A 15336-nucleotide genomic window follows, 5' to 3' on the forward strand; every position below is an offset into this window, starting at 1 on the left:
CCCTTTGCATTGGGAATTAGGAAATAACGGGGGTAGAATCTCTTGCCCCATAGCTCCTGAGGAACCGCCTCCACTGCCCCTATAGCAAGAAGCAATTGCACCTCATGGATAAAGAGTTGTTTGTGAGAGGGGTCCCTGAAGAGGTATGGGGAAGGAGGGTTGGAGAAAAGGGAGGAGAATGGGAGAGAATATCCCACCTCTACCATGTGAAGAACCCAGTGGTCCAATGTTATATGGGACCACACACACAGTAGAAGTGGGACAGATGGTTCAGAAAGCAGGGGGGAAGGATCCAGCATAGTGACTGGTATGCCCTCCTCAGGTGTCCCTAGAAAATCCTTGCTTGGACCCCAATGATGGCTTGGTTGGGCCCTGCCCTTGACCTGAGGGAGGGTTGGAAGGTCTATATTTATTATTCCTGCCCCTACAACAGTATGTATCCTGCCTTGGGTGGGCTGGTATTGCCTTTGCTGCTGTTGGGGCTAAGGCTTGAAGGGTTTTCTCTGGGTAGCAGGAGCGTGCAACTCCAGATATTTCATAGTTGCCCTCGAGTCCTGTAGGCTGTGAAGCCTCAAGTCTGTCTGGTCCTTTGGTTGAAGGCACACATCCACAACTGAACAATTCAGTCAATACCTTAGCACTACTCTGATCCCTCACTGACTCAGAGCTCTCACATAGCAGCATCCATGAGTAACGCTTTCTAGTCAATTGATGATAGACTCCAGCCCATCCTGACCAATGATGACCTGGGCCTCAGTTATTCAGGCTGTCACCACTTCTTGGCTGCACTACAGCAATGCAGTATGCCTGGTCATGTAGCCTTCAGCACTTCGGAGTTCTGTACTAGCTGGAATTTCCTAAGTTTCTCTCTTCAGCAATGCAGGCTTCTCTGAATACATGAAATTTATCCTCTCCTCTCTACACTGGCTTCCCACAGAACACCAAATCAAGTTCAAGGCCTCTCTCCTTATCTTCAAAGCACTCCATAGTCTGAAAGACCACCTAAACTTTCAGGATGAAGATTGGTCAACAACTTTACTCCACTGGCACAATGAAACTTTCTACCACAAAGGTAAAACTTAGCTGTGTGGGAGACAGTGCTTTCTCGGGGGCCAGCCTGAGCTTGTGCACTGAATTCCCCCAGAAACTAAGGATCATTACCAACCTCACCAGTTGGTGCTCCAAGTGCAAGGTGAATTTCTTTGATCGACCTTCATGAACACTTGCAATACTTTGAGTGTATGTATTACACATGAACGCATACATATCTAAAACTTACCAAAACAAGATACTTCATTGTGCACACTTCGCCCCTTAGGGAGAGAATGACCAACATGTGACAGAAGTCTGTCACATCACTTTTAACACACTACTGGAAAATGCTCATACTCCAATGATGAGTGCTGTGTACAAATGACATAAAACAGAAATAAAGAGGGAATTCCTACTGGACTCTTGGTACCTCAGGAAAAAGGCAAAATGTAGTATGGACATTCAATTAATAGACAAAATTCCATAAACTATATTCATAAATTTTACTTTCTGTACACCAGTAGCGCCCAGTAGGTGGTAGGCACTCTCCAACTGTATGACAAGTGAATTTGTCTGGTGCTTGTTCATCACTGTACATCAGTGAGTATGACACGGGACCACACACTCTCCAACTGTATGACAAGTGAATTTGTCTGGTGCTTGTTCATCTTACGGGAGAGGCAGGAGTCGATCCAAGACCCGGGGACTAGCGGGTCTTGGATCGACTCCTGGTCTTGGGGAATGTCCTGAGGTGGCAGATCTTGTGGGTCTGGCACGTGGGTTGGAGATTCCTCCGTACCCGCTGGGGGAGGTCTGCTCACTGTGGTCTCTGGCGCCCGATGTTCAGAAGGCCTGGAGCGCGATGGTATACGCAGATCACCTTGGGTTTGGTGGTAGGCCCAAGGTGTCCAAAAGGGCCACCGATGAGGTCCCTGGTGGTTATCCGAATCCCCATATGATGCAGCGTCTGCATGGGAGGAGATCGACGGATGACGATACGGACACGGGGGAGCGGAGACCGTTTGATGTGGGTCTCTGCGTCCACTCGAACCGTCCCTACACGGTGCCGGAGAACGGTACAGAGAGTTGGGACGGTGCAGGAAGTGGGACCGGGACCTGAGACCAGTGCGGTGCCGGGAGGTCAACTGGTGCCTGGAATCGCCGTGCCGAGATCGGTTGCAAGAAGTACGGTGCCGTGAGTGGTGCCGAGATCTGGAGCGGTGCCAGTAGTATCTGGACAGTAACCAGGACCTTGAGCAGTGCCTCGAGTACGACCGGTACCTCGATGGGGAATGGTACCAGGACTACAAGCGGCCGCGGGATCGGGATCGATGGCGGGACCAGGAATGCCTGTGGGACCTGGATCGGGACCGGCGATGTTCCGTGGTACCGGGCGAAGAAGGTCTCATGAAGGCTGGCTTGCCTATGGACTGAGGAACCCGCACCGGCGGAGCTGGGGGTTGAGGCAGCTCAGGCTTCGTCAAGGCAATCAAGTCCCGTGCCGTGGAGAATGTCTCCAGAGTGGAGGGCACGATAAGCTCAACCACGGCGCGTGCCGGGGAGCTGGTAAGCACCGGACTCGACGGCTCTTGCGAGGCCGGAATCAATGGTGCGGAGGACGTCGGTGCCGCGGCAGTTGATGGTGCGCTCCACTGTTCCAACGACCGACACGGGCGGTAAGAAGGAACTGAGGAGTGGAGGGGCCAGCAGGGGTATATATCCAGCACCACAGTGGTGCCACTCCAGGGGGCGCCCTGCCGGCCCACCGAGTGTTGCTAGGGTAAAAATCTCCGACGAACGTGCACGCGGTGCGTGCGCACCTAACTGGAATGGATATGAGCAAGCACTCGAAGAAGAACCTAACTAACTAAACTAACTGAAAACAGCTAACTGGCTACAGGAACTAATGAAGAGTTTTGGGGACAAGCTGCAGCAAAGCTGGAGCTGAGTAGTTCCGATGCACCTTCACTGGCGGCAAGAAGGAACTGAGGGTGGGGGCGGAGCACGCAGCTCCCCTTATACCGCGCCAGGCAGGCGCCACTTCAGGGGTTGCTCCCCGCCCCCATGGGTACTGCTAATGGAAAAACTTCCAGCACCAGTGCATGTGGCAAGCATGCACACCTATTGTGGAATACACATGAGCAAAATCACTTTAAGAGAGTGTTAGACAACCAAAGCTGGAGCCAGAAGCGGAGGCTGGCAAGCTAGAGTGCCTAGGGCAGCGTTTCTCAAATGCTGCCACCAGGGGCTTTTCTTGTGGCCACAGCCTCCTGAGGTGTGATAGGTGAGACAGCGGCCCTGCTCTCTCCCTGGTGCTCATGGATGCACAGCCTTGGTGTTGGTTGCTTGGGCTTCCAGCAAGGGTTGAGCAACCAGTGAGTTCCCCACCTTTCCAGGGGTGGTGGGGCTCAGGATTTGGGCTTCAGCCCAGCGGTAGTGGGGAAGCAGGTTCCGGTTGTGAGGCTTTGGGATCCAGCCCCGGGACTTCAGGCTCCACCTCCTCCCACCACCATTGCCCCCGGCGCCTCCCCTGATGCCTCATCCAGGGCTTAATTTGTCCCCAGACTTCCCAGGGCTGAGTAAGTCTGCTGTAAAAAGTGATACTAACAGACTTCCTAGCTAGCAATAAATAAGTTACAATGATTTGGACATGTATCTGTGCATATTTGTTCTTCCTAAAATACTCAATTAGCTTTAGGAAAAAGTGAGCACGGCCACCAGCAAGAGTTTGTGGCTACCAAATAATTTGTCCTGAGAATCTCTGGCCTAGAGAGCAGCATATCAGCGGAGGCCTGATAAATCAGATAGATAAGCCACTGAAGTCTGCTACAAGCTCCCCTTCTTCCCCAACATTTGGCATTCTAGGTCAGTGAATATTTTCTTTTATGAGCTATAAATCTGTGTTTCTGTGGGTGTTCCTTTGGTAATGAGGGAACAGGAATAAAGGGTATTTGAGGGCAGTAGAACAAATTAAATATCATGGATTTTAAGAATTGTTCCTGCAATGACAGTGGACCCTGCTCATGCTTAGCAGTAAAGAACAGGAAACAACCAAGGATCTTGTAACTTAATACCATGACTAACGATCTGTATGTACTTGGAAACTTTCACCCCTTAATCCAGCAAGTATCAAGGTGCAGAAGGAATATGCATATCACGTTTATTTTGTTTAAGTAGAGAAATACCAGGCTCTGACAGTCATTAAAAGGAGTAGTTACTTTTAAAAGCAGTTTTATTACTGTCACCATATACCAAGGAGGAAATGCAGAGTGAAGTACCTATTACTTACTTGTCCTGCATATTGTCCAAATTTCTTCCTGAGGCCGGTAGCCAATCCAGCAAGGCATTTGGCAGCCAAAGCAACCAACATGACATTTGTGTCCTTTCCAACAACCTGCAAAGAAAGGACAACAACATTACAGGCAAACAGGCAAGATTTCAGAAAATCAGAAGCAGTCTAGGCAGAGTGCTACTCACATTGAAAGGATGGCCACAACAGCAACAATGAATTTGTCCAAAGTTAAGAGTGAAGCAGTTACTTGGAGAAACAACTTAAACTGGGCTGGATAATTTCATTCAATCCCAGAAGAATATTGCCATCACTGTCCCGGTACGCTGAAGCAACATTTATAATTCAATCAGTGAACTGTATTAGTCCTAGCCAGTCAATGAAAATCCCATCATACTATGTTAAAATTACTTCTGGGGGAATTCTGGTATCAGACCGGAGAGGCAGAGTTCTCCTCCAAACACACACACCCCGAGGTGTCCAGCTGGCATGTGACACACACCAAGACTGAGGCACCCAATGAAATGGTAACAGAGAAACAGGAACTGGGTTGTTATAGGGGTTTAAAACTCTTCTCCTGGGAGAAACTTTTTTGTTCTTGTATGGTTACAGACATACTTGATGACAGGTATTTTGAAATAAAGTTACCAAAATAATTGAAACTGGTGGGATTATACTGTGTTATTTTGACAAAGAAAATATGCAGAATGTTATATCATCGTGCACAGAATTTAATTTTTTGGTGCAGAATTCCCTGCAGAGTACTACATGGCTATGTACCAGTTTGTGACTGCCATCTTCTGCTCAGAAAGTTTTAAGATGTTAGTGCAAGTTATGCCTTGCATCTGGACTCAAAAGGGTCACTTGGTTGCTTCTACCACAGGCCTGTAACTCAATGTGATGTGCATACATGCGCGTGTGCACACACACACACACACACACACAGGTATGTGTACATTTTACAGAGTGCATGACAGACCCAAACTCAAAGGCAATCAGAAATCAGATTCTAGTTCTTGCCAGAGAGAATTTTACTCTGAGTGTGCATCAAGTGTGTGTGTGTGTGTGCGTGTGCGTGAGAATAGTGGTTGATCTCAAACAGGTACATTTCAGGACTGCCTTTAAAGGGATGTAGTTTGCCAGTAACAAAGTGTGCCTGACTAACTTGAAAGTCTCAGTCACAAAGCCATATGGATTTCTGATAGAAGAGTAAGACAAGGGCTGGATGAGACAAGTCTTCCCCATTTTGCAGAACTATACTTAAGTTAATTCCAGTCTGTATTTATTAATGACCAGGTGTTTGGATGGAGAGCTAAAAAGGTTCGTTGAAAGCATACATCTAAATGCATGTACATATTACACACTTACAATGTAGTGCCATTTGGGTGTCCAAAAATGGCAGTTTTATGAAGAGTTGCAGGTTGTGGAGGTACCACTCTCCTCTACTTGGATTTGTGAAATCCCAAACACGCAGCCAAAGCCCTAGAAAACGGCAGTCCCCTTAGGGAGCATTGAGTAGGCAGGCTGCTCCCCCAAAAATCAGATTTGAAAGTTAGGACTGTAATACAATCAAGTGAAAGCATTAAATTTCCACTATTTTTGCACCTTCACAAGCAGACCATTTGGTCTGAAGGTGGAAGGAATATGATCAATCCCTAGAGAGTTGTGGACAAGGCCAGGAACATACGAATTGCCACACAGGTTATAGACCACTGATCCGATCCAATCTCCAACAGCAGGCTGCACCACCTGCTTCAAAGGAAGATGCAAGAAGCCCTGCAGTAGGAAGTTGTGCAATAACCTACCCCGAGTGTTACAGGACAAAGGGGAAGTTTCTTACTAAACCCCACTCATTAGAGGTTCTCCTTTTTCTCTGAAGAACGGGGTTTATAGCCTTCCATATCTTTTTATTTTAAATCTTTATTATAAGAATTCTGAATATTCTTGTTATTTGTATAACCAGCCAATCCCTTTCCAAATCCAGTTAGGCTCTTAGCCTCTGATGTTACATAGCAATGTGTTCTACAGGCCAATTGTGTGTCGTGATACCCTGTAATTCTGCTATATCCTATATGAGAAAGGGTGACCAGAACCGAACACAGAATTCAAGGTGAGAGCATACCACTGATAGATATAATTATATTTTCAGTATTTTTCCCTCCATCTCATTTTTTCTAAACTGCCTTCAAGTGTCTGCAGGAAGAGGCACATTCCTCCAATAATACATTTGGGTAAGGTCTGTTAGATTCTCATACTATTTGAGAAGACTACAGGTATCCATGTTCAACAGGACAGAAGCAAGCCAAAATAATGTAAGCATCACCCTATTGGGTGGGTCTGTTCATCAAAGGTGTAATGTTAAGAGTAATTTGGACAGAGGCAAAGTGCCAGTATTTGGTCTTATGACCAGTGGTGGCCTTTCAGGCATTAAAATCTAATCTTTTGGCATTAAGCAATTAACTGCTGCAATATACAAATGCAAAATACATATGACTGGTACAGCAATTTTTACCTTCTTAAGAACTTTCACCATGTCTGCATAGTCCCCTGCTTCTAGTTTGGGATTCTTCACCAGCATTTCAACAGCTTCCAGAGCTTCTTTCCTCTCCTGCCACTTTTTGGCTTCCTGCAAAGCAAAGCATTCTACATTTGTGTACACCAGACACCTAACGGCTCTAGGAAAGCTCACTGTAGACAGATCGTAGACTCTAGAGCCTAACTTCGTCCCAAGAAATTCAAATACTCTTAGAATCCTCATATACTCTAAGATTGGTGGTTACAGCTAGCCATTGGAATGCACTCCCACATTTTAATTTCCATCTTGATTTTACAGCTATTTATGCAGATTAGACAGCCTATATCTTGCAAGCCAGCTCCCTATTATTCATGTAACAGTACTGCCTATTTGCAGGATGTATGTTGGGTCTTAAAGTCCATCATCCCTCACCTCTCAATATTGCAGAGATAAGAGTTAGCGGTTTATACTTACTATTTTGTCATAGAAGTCTTTGGGAAGTTTGGAAAGAATCTCCACAGCTTCCAGCAGCTCATAAGCATCCACCTGTGGGACAACCTCATCCCCATCATCTCCTCCTGCAGGCCAAGAGAGGACAGATTAGAGGAGGTATGCAAGCTTAGCAGAGATGCTTGTCATGTCAATCAAATTTCATTCTTACACATCTCCATGCTCCCTTCATCCAAGACAGGAGGGAAAGTGGTCTATGAATGGTAACGTTTTTGCTACTTTGATACTAGGATGATGTTCAATACTATTTTCTCCCCCAAATGTGTCTTGTTGATAGGATGGTGTGCCCCATTTGCTGTACGTCTCTTAACTGAATGCACCTTTTTGGTCTGTTCTATTTCTTACTGTCTCTTTTAATAATGTTAAAAGTTTAGTGTTTCCAAGTACCAACATCACATAGGTTACCTCCATCTGCATCACCTCCAGCTGCCTGCTGCTGCTCAAACTTGGCTTTCAGCTCTTGCTGGGAACGCAGGAATCTGCTCTGTTTGGGAGCTGCTGGTGGTAGCTTGACCCATTCTTCTTCCAGCTCTTTTAGCTGTAAGAATCACAAGAATAATTCTCAAGGCCTAAAGCATGAAACATAACATCCCACCAATGATACAGGATTACTCAAGGCAAACTTCCACCTTATTAAAAGCAATGTATTTCCCCCCCCAATTGTCAGGAATTTTCTTGTTTAGGTTTTAATCTTATAATCTGGTTGTGCTATCCTTTCAGTTCACTTGCAATGATATTGTAATACTACTGTATTTGTCCGATTGTGGAGATGGCCAGAGGCAACAAAGCTAACCTCCCTCCTCACAGAGGTATGGTAAACTCACTGCTTAGGATTCTGACTAGTTATATTTATAGAGCATAGAAATATTACCAGAGGTGAGGGGAATGTTTACTAAAAAGCAGACTGGTTAGAACAGTGGGAAAAGGTTATTTTTGGCTTTTGTGAAGAGGTTACGATCTAAATAAAGAGGAAAAATGGCTGGTTGAGTATATGAAAATCTTTATTAATCTCTCTGCATGCGATGGCATGGCTATAGCATAAAGTCACTAGGTGAACAGGGTTGGGTCAGCCCAGCTTTGAATACCTAGTTGTAGAAACCAGTACTGGTAATTGAGTTTTTCAGGAAAAGGAATCTCTTTTTGAATCTCTCTGTATACCAGAGATGTTACTACCTTACTGTTTAAAAGCAACAATTTCCCATCTGACCACAATACTCAATTAAACAGGGGATGGACGTATGGGCATTTGAAAAGCTCTGAAGATTGAGTATTTAGTTTCCATAACACTACACTGTTGCATTAAGACCTTCCTGTGCACAGACAATGCCTATCAAATCCTGGACATTACCAGAACATATTTATTTTTGTTATAATACATTGCAAGTTCTCTCTTTGCCAAGAGAAAATAGTGACCCTGACACCTAGTTATTAAAAGGAAGAAGATGGCAAGTGTAGTTGCCCAAAAGAGATGGGGAGAATCTGAACTACCCACCTAATTTCCCCCTCTAGTTGCAATTGGATATGGTATTTTCCCACGTCTCACCCACTGAAGAAGTAGTGAACAGATTTGCTATGCATCTTTAACTGGAATGTTGCTTAGTTACTATTTTGAAGCCACAAAAGATGAAAAAAAATGGTTTTAGAGAGAGAAAGTTAGTGTTTTTACCAGACAGCAACAGTTTTCAGTAAGACAGAAAGACTCAAGAAAATACATGCTCAGGTAAAAAATATCCCATCCTGGTATATAGCAGGGGGTTATAAGAATTAGTTTGAACACTGGAATATTTATGAATTAAGGTTCATAAATTTTTGCTAAGATAGACACTTTCTGTAGCTTACCTGAACCGAGTTTATGTTCTGTAATGGTGGTCTCAGAGCATCCCTTATCCAGCGGTAGATCTCTACAGCGAGGAGTTTGGCTTCATCTCGAACAGCCTTCTCTCGAGACTCGAAGAGTTTTGGCAACACTTTGATAATTGGCTTTAGTGAGATTATTTTTGAACCAAATTCACTGAAAATTAAAAAAACACACACATCAATGGCAGAGCACAAAATCCAACAAATTCAGCCACAAAGACCATCAACATTAATTAGCTATTATCTTGACACAGCTGGGGTCCTAGACAGAACTGCTTGTACAGAGGACAGCCTATATAAGAGGTTGTGTCAGAATATATACTATCAGCAATGGTTCTACATATTAACATGCATTGCCATCATTTACCAATCTGAAGCTACTCATTTGTTCTGTTAAAGAACAGCTCTATCACAATTCCTTCCCTACTTCACATAGTTTGAAATAATAAAACCAGGCTTTTGAACCACTTCAAAACATGTAATCCAACCTGCTGCTTAAGACTGTCCCCTTGCCAGAGAACCAGAAATCTCCTTAGACTGGAGTTTGTGTGACCTATTTTTCTGATCACACTAGAATCTCCTTTGACTATCCCTTGGAAGCACACTGCAGAAAAGCATTAGTCATTTTGCTGTTTGTTAGAGCAGATAAGTGAGCCATGGGTCATCTCACAGAAAGAGTGCGCTTTGACACACACTTCCCCTCCACAAACCTGGTCATCCACCCTTTGGTACCAGAATTGGCATGTTGCCCTTGTGCCTGTTGCATAGTCTCAGCTTTCAATCACTACTGAATGGGAGCACACCAATACTCTTCTGGTACTCTGCTACTAAGAACTGGTCAGGTGCTACTGTACTCTTATGTTATCAGGTGTTTACTAGAAGCTTCATAATAAACAGATTAGCTGCAGGAGGAACATCCCAGTCATGGATTAAGATATAGAATACAAATGAGTCACCAATCCAGTGCAAGGGAAGGTTAATATATACCAGAGTTTCCCAGGGAAGCATACTAGGACCAACGTTGGTCATACATTAGCCTACAACATGGTTACGTCAAGAGACTAGGGATGATTGAGAGTAATTATGGAAGAATTTCCCTATTAACTAGCTAAACAACAGACAAAAACCTGAGGTGTGAGGTAATGCACACTGAAGGAACATTTTTTAATTAAAACAAATGGGTTCTAATTGGTTACATGCTTGACAAAGCTAGGCACCAATGCAGACAGCTCAAAGGATGCCTGCTTGATACACAGGATGGGCCACAAAGGCAGAGATCTCTGTTCTTGTATTGATACAGCAAAAATGCAAAAAACTGCTTAGTTCCACGGGTCAATGGTGAGTTCCCCCTTGAATAATGAATTTGGTTTTACCATCTCATCTCTGAAGGATATAAAATAACTTTATAGACTAGTTTAAAGAACTGAACATAACTACAGAATGAGCTAGAGCTGAAACGTAAGTGGCAGAGAAGGTTCATCAGGATTCCCAATTACACAGTTTTTATAGCACAATATGGCATGATTAAATAAAGCAACTTATAACTGATAGTTACTCTTAAATCTGGGACACTACTACAGTGGCACACATCTTAGAAATAAAAATAGGCTTTAGACGTAGGACATCATCTGCAGTAACAGTAGATGAAACAACAACAAAGAATCTATCCTCATGCTTTAGGAACTAGCTGATTATTAGGGGGTTGCTCTCTTCAGAAGGACCCAATACTGTCCACTTGTATCTGTTCCAGAGATTCGTATGCTTAAAGTTTCTATTTCACATACCAAATACTGACAGGATCATCCATCAGACACTGAAAATTTAGAGATATTGAGACTGGGGGGGGGGGGGGGGGGAAGTGTCTTGGGGGAGGAGAGAGGGGAAAACAATGATAATAAGCCTACATTTAGCAAAGAGAAATAATACAGGGATTTGGCAAACTCCACACACTGGTGAAATTAGACACGTCCAAGGGAATAATTTTTAAAAGTTCATCTACAGATCAAGGGGACAGCTAAGTAACTGATACTACATGGAACTCCTGAATTAGAAATCTGAAAGTGCAAAAAATATAGAAAAGTATTCAGAAACTGTTATAAGCAAAAAATTCCTTTTTTGCAGATTTGATACATGTAAGACACTTCATGTGACATTTGCACCCAAGACGTGCTCTAAGTCTAAAATCACATTTAATTTTACACTTACACTGATTGGGCTTCTGAGAAGTTTCAGTAGCATGTTATAGCCTTTCCTATTAAGAAACTCCTAGACTATGCCAGACATATGAATTCCCATGCTCATCAGTTCTTGCTTTAAAATAAATTATTGCACAATACAAGACGCATCTTTTCTTTAATTGTATGCACACCAAGCCAAAGATATTTAAAATTTGCTTTAGGAACAACCTGAACAATATCAAATTCTTTAGTGACAGCTGTTATCCCAAGTGAGACTGTTTCATTAACACTACACTGATAGATTATATTACTTTATGTATTAGCAATCGGCAGGGGGAGCATTTGTGGGGAGGACACAAAACCATTTTTATTTTAAAGTCAAAGATACACCTCTACCCCGATATAATATGTCCTTGGGAGCCAAAAAAACAAACTTACTGCATTATAGGTGAAACCGTGTTATATTGAACTTGCTTTGATCCACCCGAGTGCGGAGCGCCCCCCACCCCCACAGCACTGCTTTACCGCGTTATAGCCACATTCATGTTATATCGGGGTAGAGGTATACTTATTTACAATTGTTCTAGTTCATTCAGCTACTTTGTTTTAATCTGTTCGGAAGAGGCAAGTTCCCGAGCTTGGAATCAATAGTTCTGCTGGGCAATAACTCTGCTCCTAGCATTCAAGAAAATGTTTTCCTTAACCAGTCTGGCAACCAGATTGCCAAGACTGAAACTGATCAAGATACAAGAATGGTAATTGCAGAGAAAAACACTCATCTGACTAAATCCCACACTGTCCCTGTCAGGGCAAATGCGGCCATTATAAAAGGTTTAGTTCACTGAAGTCATTACAATCTAGAAGATTCAACAATATCAAATTCCAGAGCCACCTACAGCCATACCTATATTATCTGTTACTTAACAGCATGTGGAGTTGAAACAAGAGAACTTACCTCAGTGCTTTCCTCAATGTCTCTATACATGCTACTATGATCTTAGGGTTCTTGTTGTCCAGGCCTTTTAACAGCTCTTCTTGTACAGGCTCCCCTTTCTCAATTTCTATATACATTAAACAGATGTCTATACCCAACTCCTTTGCTCTGGCTTTAGGTTGATTGAACACTTTATTTACAACTCCAGAAATCACTTCTCCTGTTGTCCTGAAAACAGATGACATTTAGTTTTCAGCAGACAGAATAGAGAATGTAATTAGTTCTAGGACCCATGAGACATATGCACACATAGTAATACTCAGATAACTAAGCAAGTTCCACCTTCTGGAAACTAGATCTTATTTAGGTTAACCATGGCAATAACATTCCCTAAAAACTTGCTCCACTATATTACTGAACTTGGTTCGGTACTACACATGCACTTTACTAGCTAAAGAGTGTTCCCCCTCTATTTGTTTCATGTGCCTGTTGTATCTTGTTTAAGATTGTAAAACTTTTGGTGGCAGGGACTGTACAGTGCTAGCACAGTGGAACCCACACTAATGGGGATCACTAATTTATATTTATATTATATACATAGATACACACACACACAAATCTTCCAATACATGCAGAACATGACGCCTGAGGAGACTAGTTTTAAGAGTTCCAGGGCACTAACCAAAAGTTGTGCGTGAGAGAAATATTATTGACAGACACCCTGCTGCCTCATAGGTATACAGTGCTTCATGCAGAAAAGAAAGATGCAAATCCATGCTCAAGTAACTTGCAATCTAAGTAAAGTACAAAAAGATACCAGGAAAAGAGGGAGGTTCACATATAGCAATTATGGAATGACATGTTCTGTCCTTTAGCTTCTTTTTAAATCTTTAGATAATATAGAAGGTTGGCATAGAAGAGTGGGTTTGAGGGATGAGGAAGAAAAGATTAATTGAAGGAGGGATTTGGAAGAGAATAAGGGAAAGTATACTGGTATGTACCATTAGGATGGATATTCCAAGTGCTGGAATTTAGCAGTTAATTATAGCATGAGCTATAGTTTTGAAACTATTGACAGAACTTTTTATGTAACTCCCATCTGAGGTACTAATATTTTGCATCTTCAATTTTGTCATTTGAAATAGAGTAAAAATTTCCAACACAGATGCTCTCTTCATTGAGCTGAACGAAAAGTGGACAACACTAAGTCTATACTATGAGGGTACATCTACATAGCCAAGCAAAACCTGCAACTGGTCCATGCCAGCCGACTCAGGCTTGCAGGGCTCAGGCTGCGGTGCTGTTTCATTGCTGTGAATGACTTCCAGGCTTGGACTAGAGCCTGGGCTCTACGACCCTGCAGGGTGGGATGGTCCTAGAGCCCGTGCTCCAGTCCAAGCCTGGAAGTCTTCACACAATGAAACAGCCCCACAGCCAACGCCCTATGAGCCCGAGTTGGCTGGCATTGGCCAGCCCCAGGTTTTTCTTTGCTATGTAGATATACCCTGGGCTATGGAAGAAGAGAAAGGTATAATACAATCTAGGATATCACTGCGGCTGGCAATACTGCACTTTGGTTGGGAAAGACAGAGTCTATTCTAAAGACTTCTGTTCCTTAATTTAAAAAACAGCGATATTAGAACACCACTGTTCACTATACAAGCAGTTCTGGCTGTCTCTAGCCTGATGAAGCAATTCCCCAAAATATGACAATTTTAACTTCTCCAGTATACAAGAGAAGACCACCTACAATTGCTTGGAGTGCTGTATTTTCTTAACGTCCTGAGTTAAGGTTAACTGATTTCTAATGCTACGTCCAACGAACATGGTGAAGTGGGTTGCTAGTTTTGAACTAGAGACAAACAAAGTCCATTGGTTTGATTTCTACACATTTCTAGAGCATATAGAATTTTCCAGTTAAATTATGAAAAGTTGTCGCATTTAATTGTAAGACTTCTCCCCTCCCCATTTTACTTTTTCTGCAACTTAGCAATAGAAATTATTAGACTGCTAACAAAATTCATTACATATTAAAAAACTAAAAAGTATGTCCCACACTATTATTTCCTGTAAGTTCCTTATGACAAGGAGAGAAATACACAAGTTTCAAAAAGTTCAATGAACAGAAAATTTTTGGGGGCAAAATAGATCTGGACAAGGAGAAATAGTCTGGAGATAAATATGAGAAGGGAGGGAAAAGCAGTAGAAACAAAAGTGAAACTGTTTGAGCAGAATATTCCAGGAGTCTTGAGGTCTTTCTGAATGTAGCCTTCATTGATCTGAGACCTACCATACCATTCTCTTACCAGAAGGGAAAGCCTATCATGGCAGTGGGCTGTAAAAGAGACCCAGTTTGGGTCTCATCTATCTCAGAGTTGTGAAGAATATCTATTAAGGTTATCACGAACAACAAGAATGCACTTTTAGGTAAAAATCCATGATTAAATCTAGTCTTCCTGACTAGTGATTTAAATCAAATCCACTCTGAGTCAGGAGGAAGAAAGTTAACCCAGATGGCTCTTTTCTAAACATCAGTAGGTTTGAAGAAACAACTACTATGCAAACAGCAGCTCCTGATTTCTTGTAACCTTGCACTGTACATACACTATATTGGATGATAGACCTGATCACTTAACACATTAGAATGAGTTTTCACTTATATGGTTTGACAATCACAATGATTCACAAACTGTTAGTTGGCTGGGATTTTGCACATTAAAACTAAAAATCACATAGTATTTTTACGATACATAATCCAGGCAATCTCATCTAAGCCTGACTCCAAAGCTAATTATGTTTTCTACTCACTCCATATAGGTCTATTGAGGAGTTCCGTTTCATTTGAAAGATTTTTTAACTTTGAATTTTTTATTCCACTTCTACCCTTCTCAAGTTATAAGCCTGCTTAATGCATTGTGGTCAAGTGAGAAAAGGAATCCTAGTTTATGGCATCCATTCCTTCAACTCATCAGTGCATTGTACTTGTCTTTCCTGTTTCAGAACATTTTTTTTTTTTTAGGAT

At 42.7% G+C, this 15336-nt stretch overlaps 1 protein-coding gene across 1 annotated transcript in view; it reads right to left on the minus strand.

The window, feature by feature from the left end:
• The window catches only part of CKAP5 (cytoskeleton associated protein 5), a 105034-nt gene that overhangs the window by 75369 nt on the left and 14329 nt on the right, over nt 1-15336 (minus strand). The window contains exons 5-10 of the mRNA XM_050955211.1: nt 12336-12542; nt 9186-9357; nt 7752-7884; nt 7311-7414; nt 6834-6947; nt 4322-4426 (exon numbers count right to left, since the gene is read on the minus strand). Of these exons, the coding sequence (XP_050811168.1) occupies nt 4322-4426; nt 6834-6947; nt 7311-7414; nt 7752-7884; nt 9186-9357; nt 12336-12542 (835 nt within the window). The remainder of the gene's footprint in view (nt 1-4321; nt 4427-6833; nt 6948-7310; nt 7415-7751; nt 7885-9185; nt 9358-12335; nt 12543-15336) is intronic.

This window comes from Gopherus flavomarginatus, chromosome 5 (genome assembly GCF_025201925.1).
Source record: "Gopherus flavomarginatus isolate rGopFla2 chromosome 5, rGopFla2.mat.asm, whole genome shotgun sequence".
Classification (NCBI taxonomy): domain Eukaryota; kingdom Metazoa; phylum Chordata; order Testudines; family Testudinidae; genus Gopherus; species Gopherus flavomarginatus.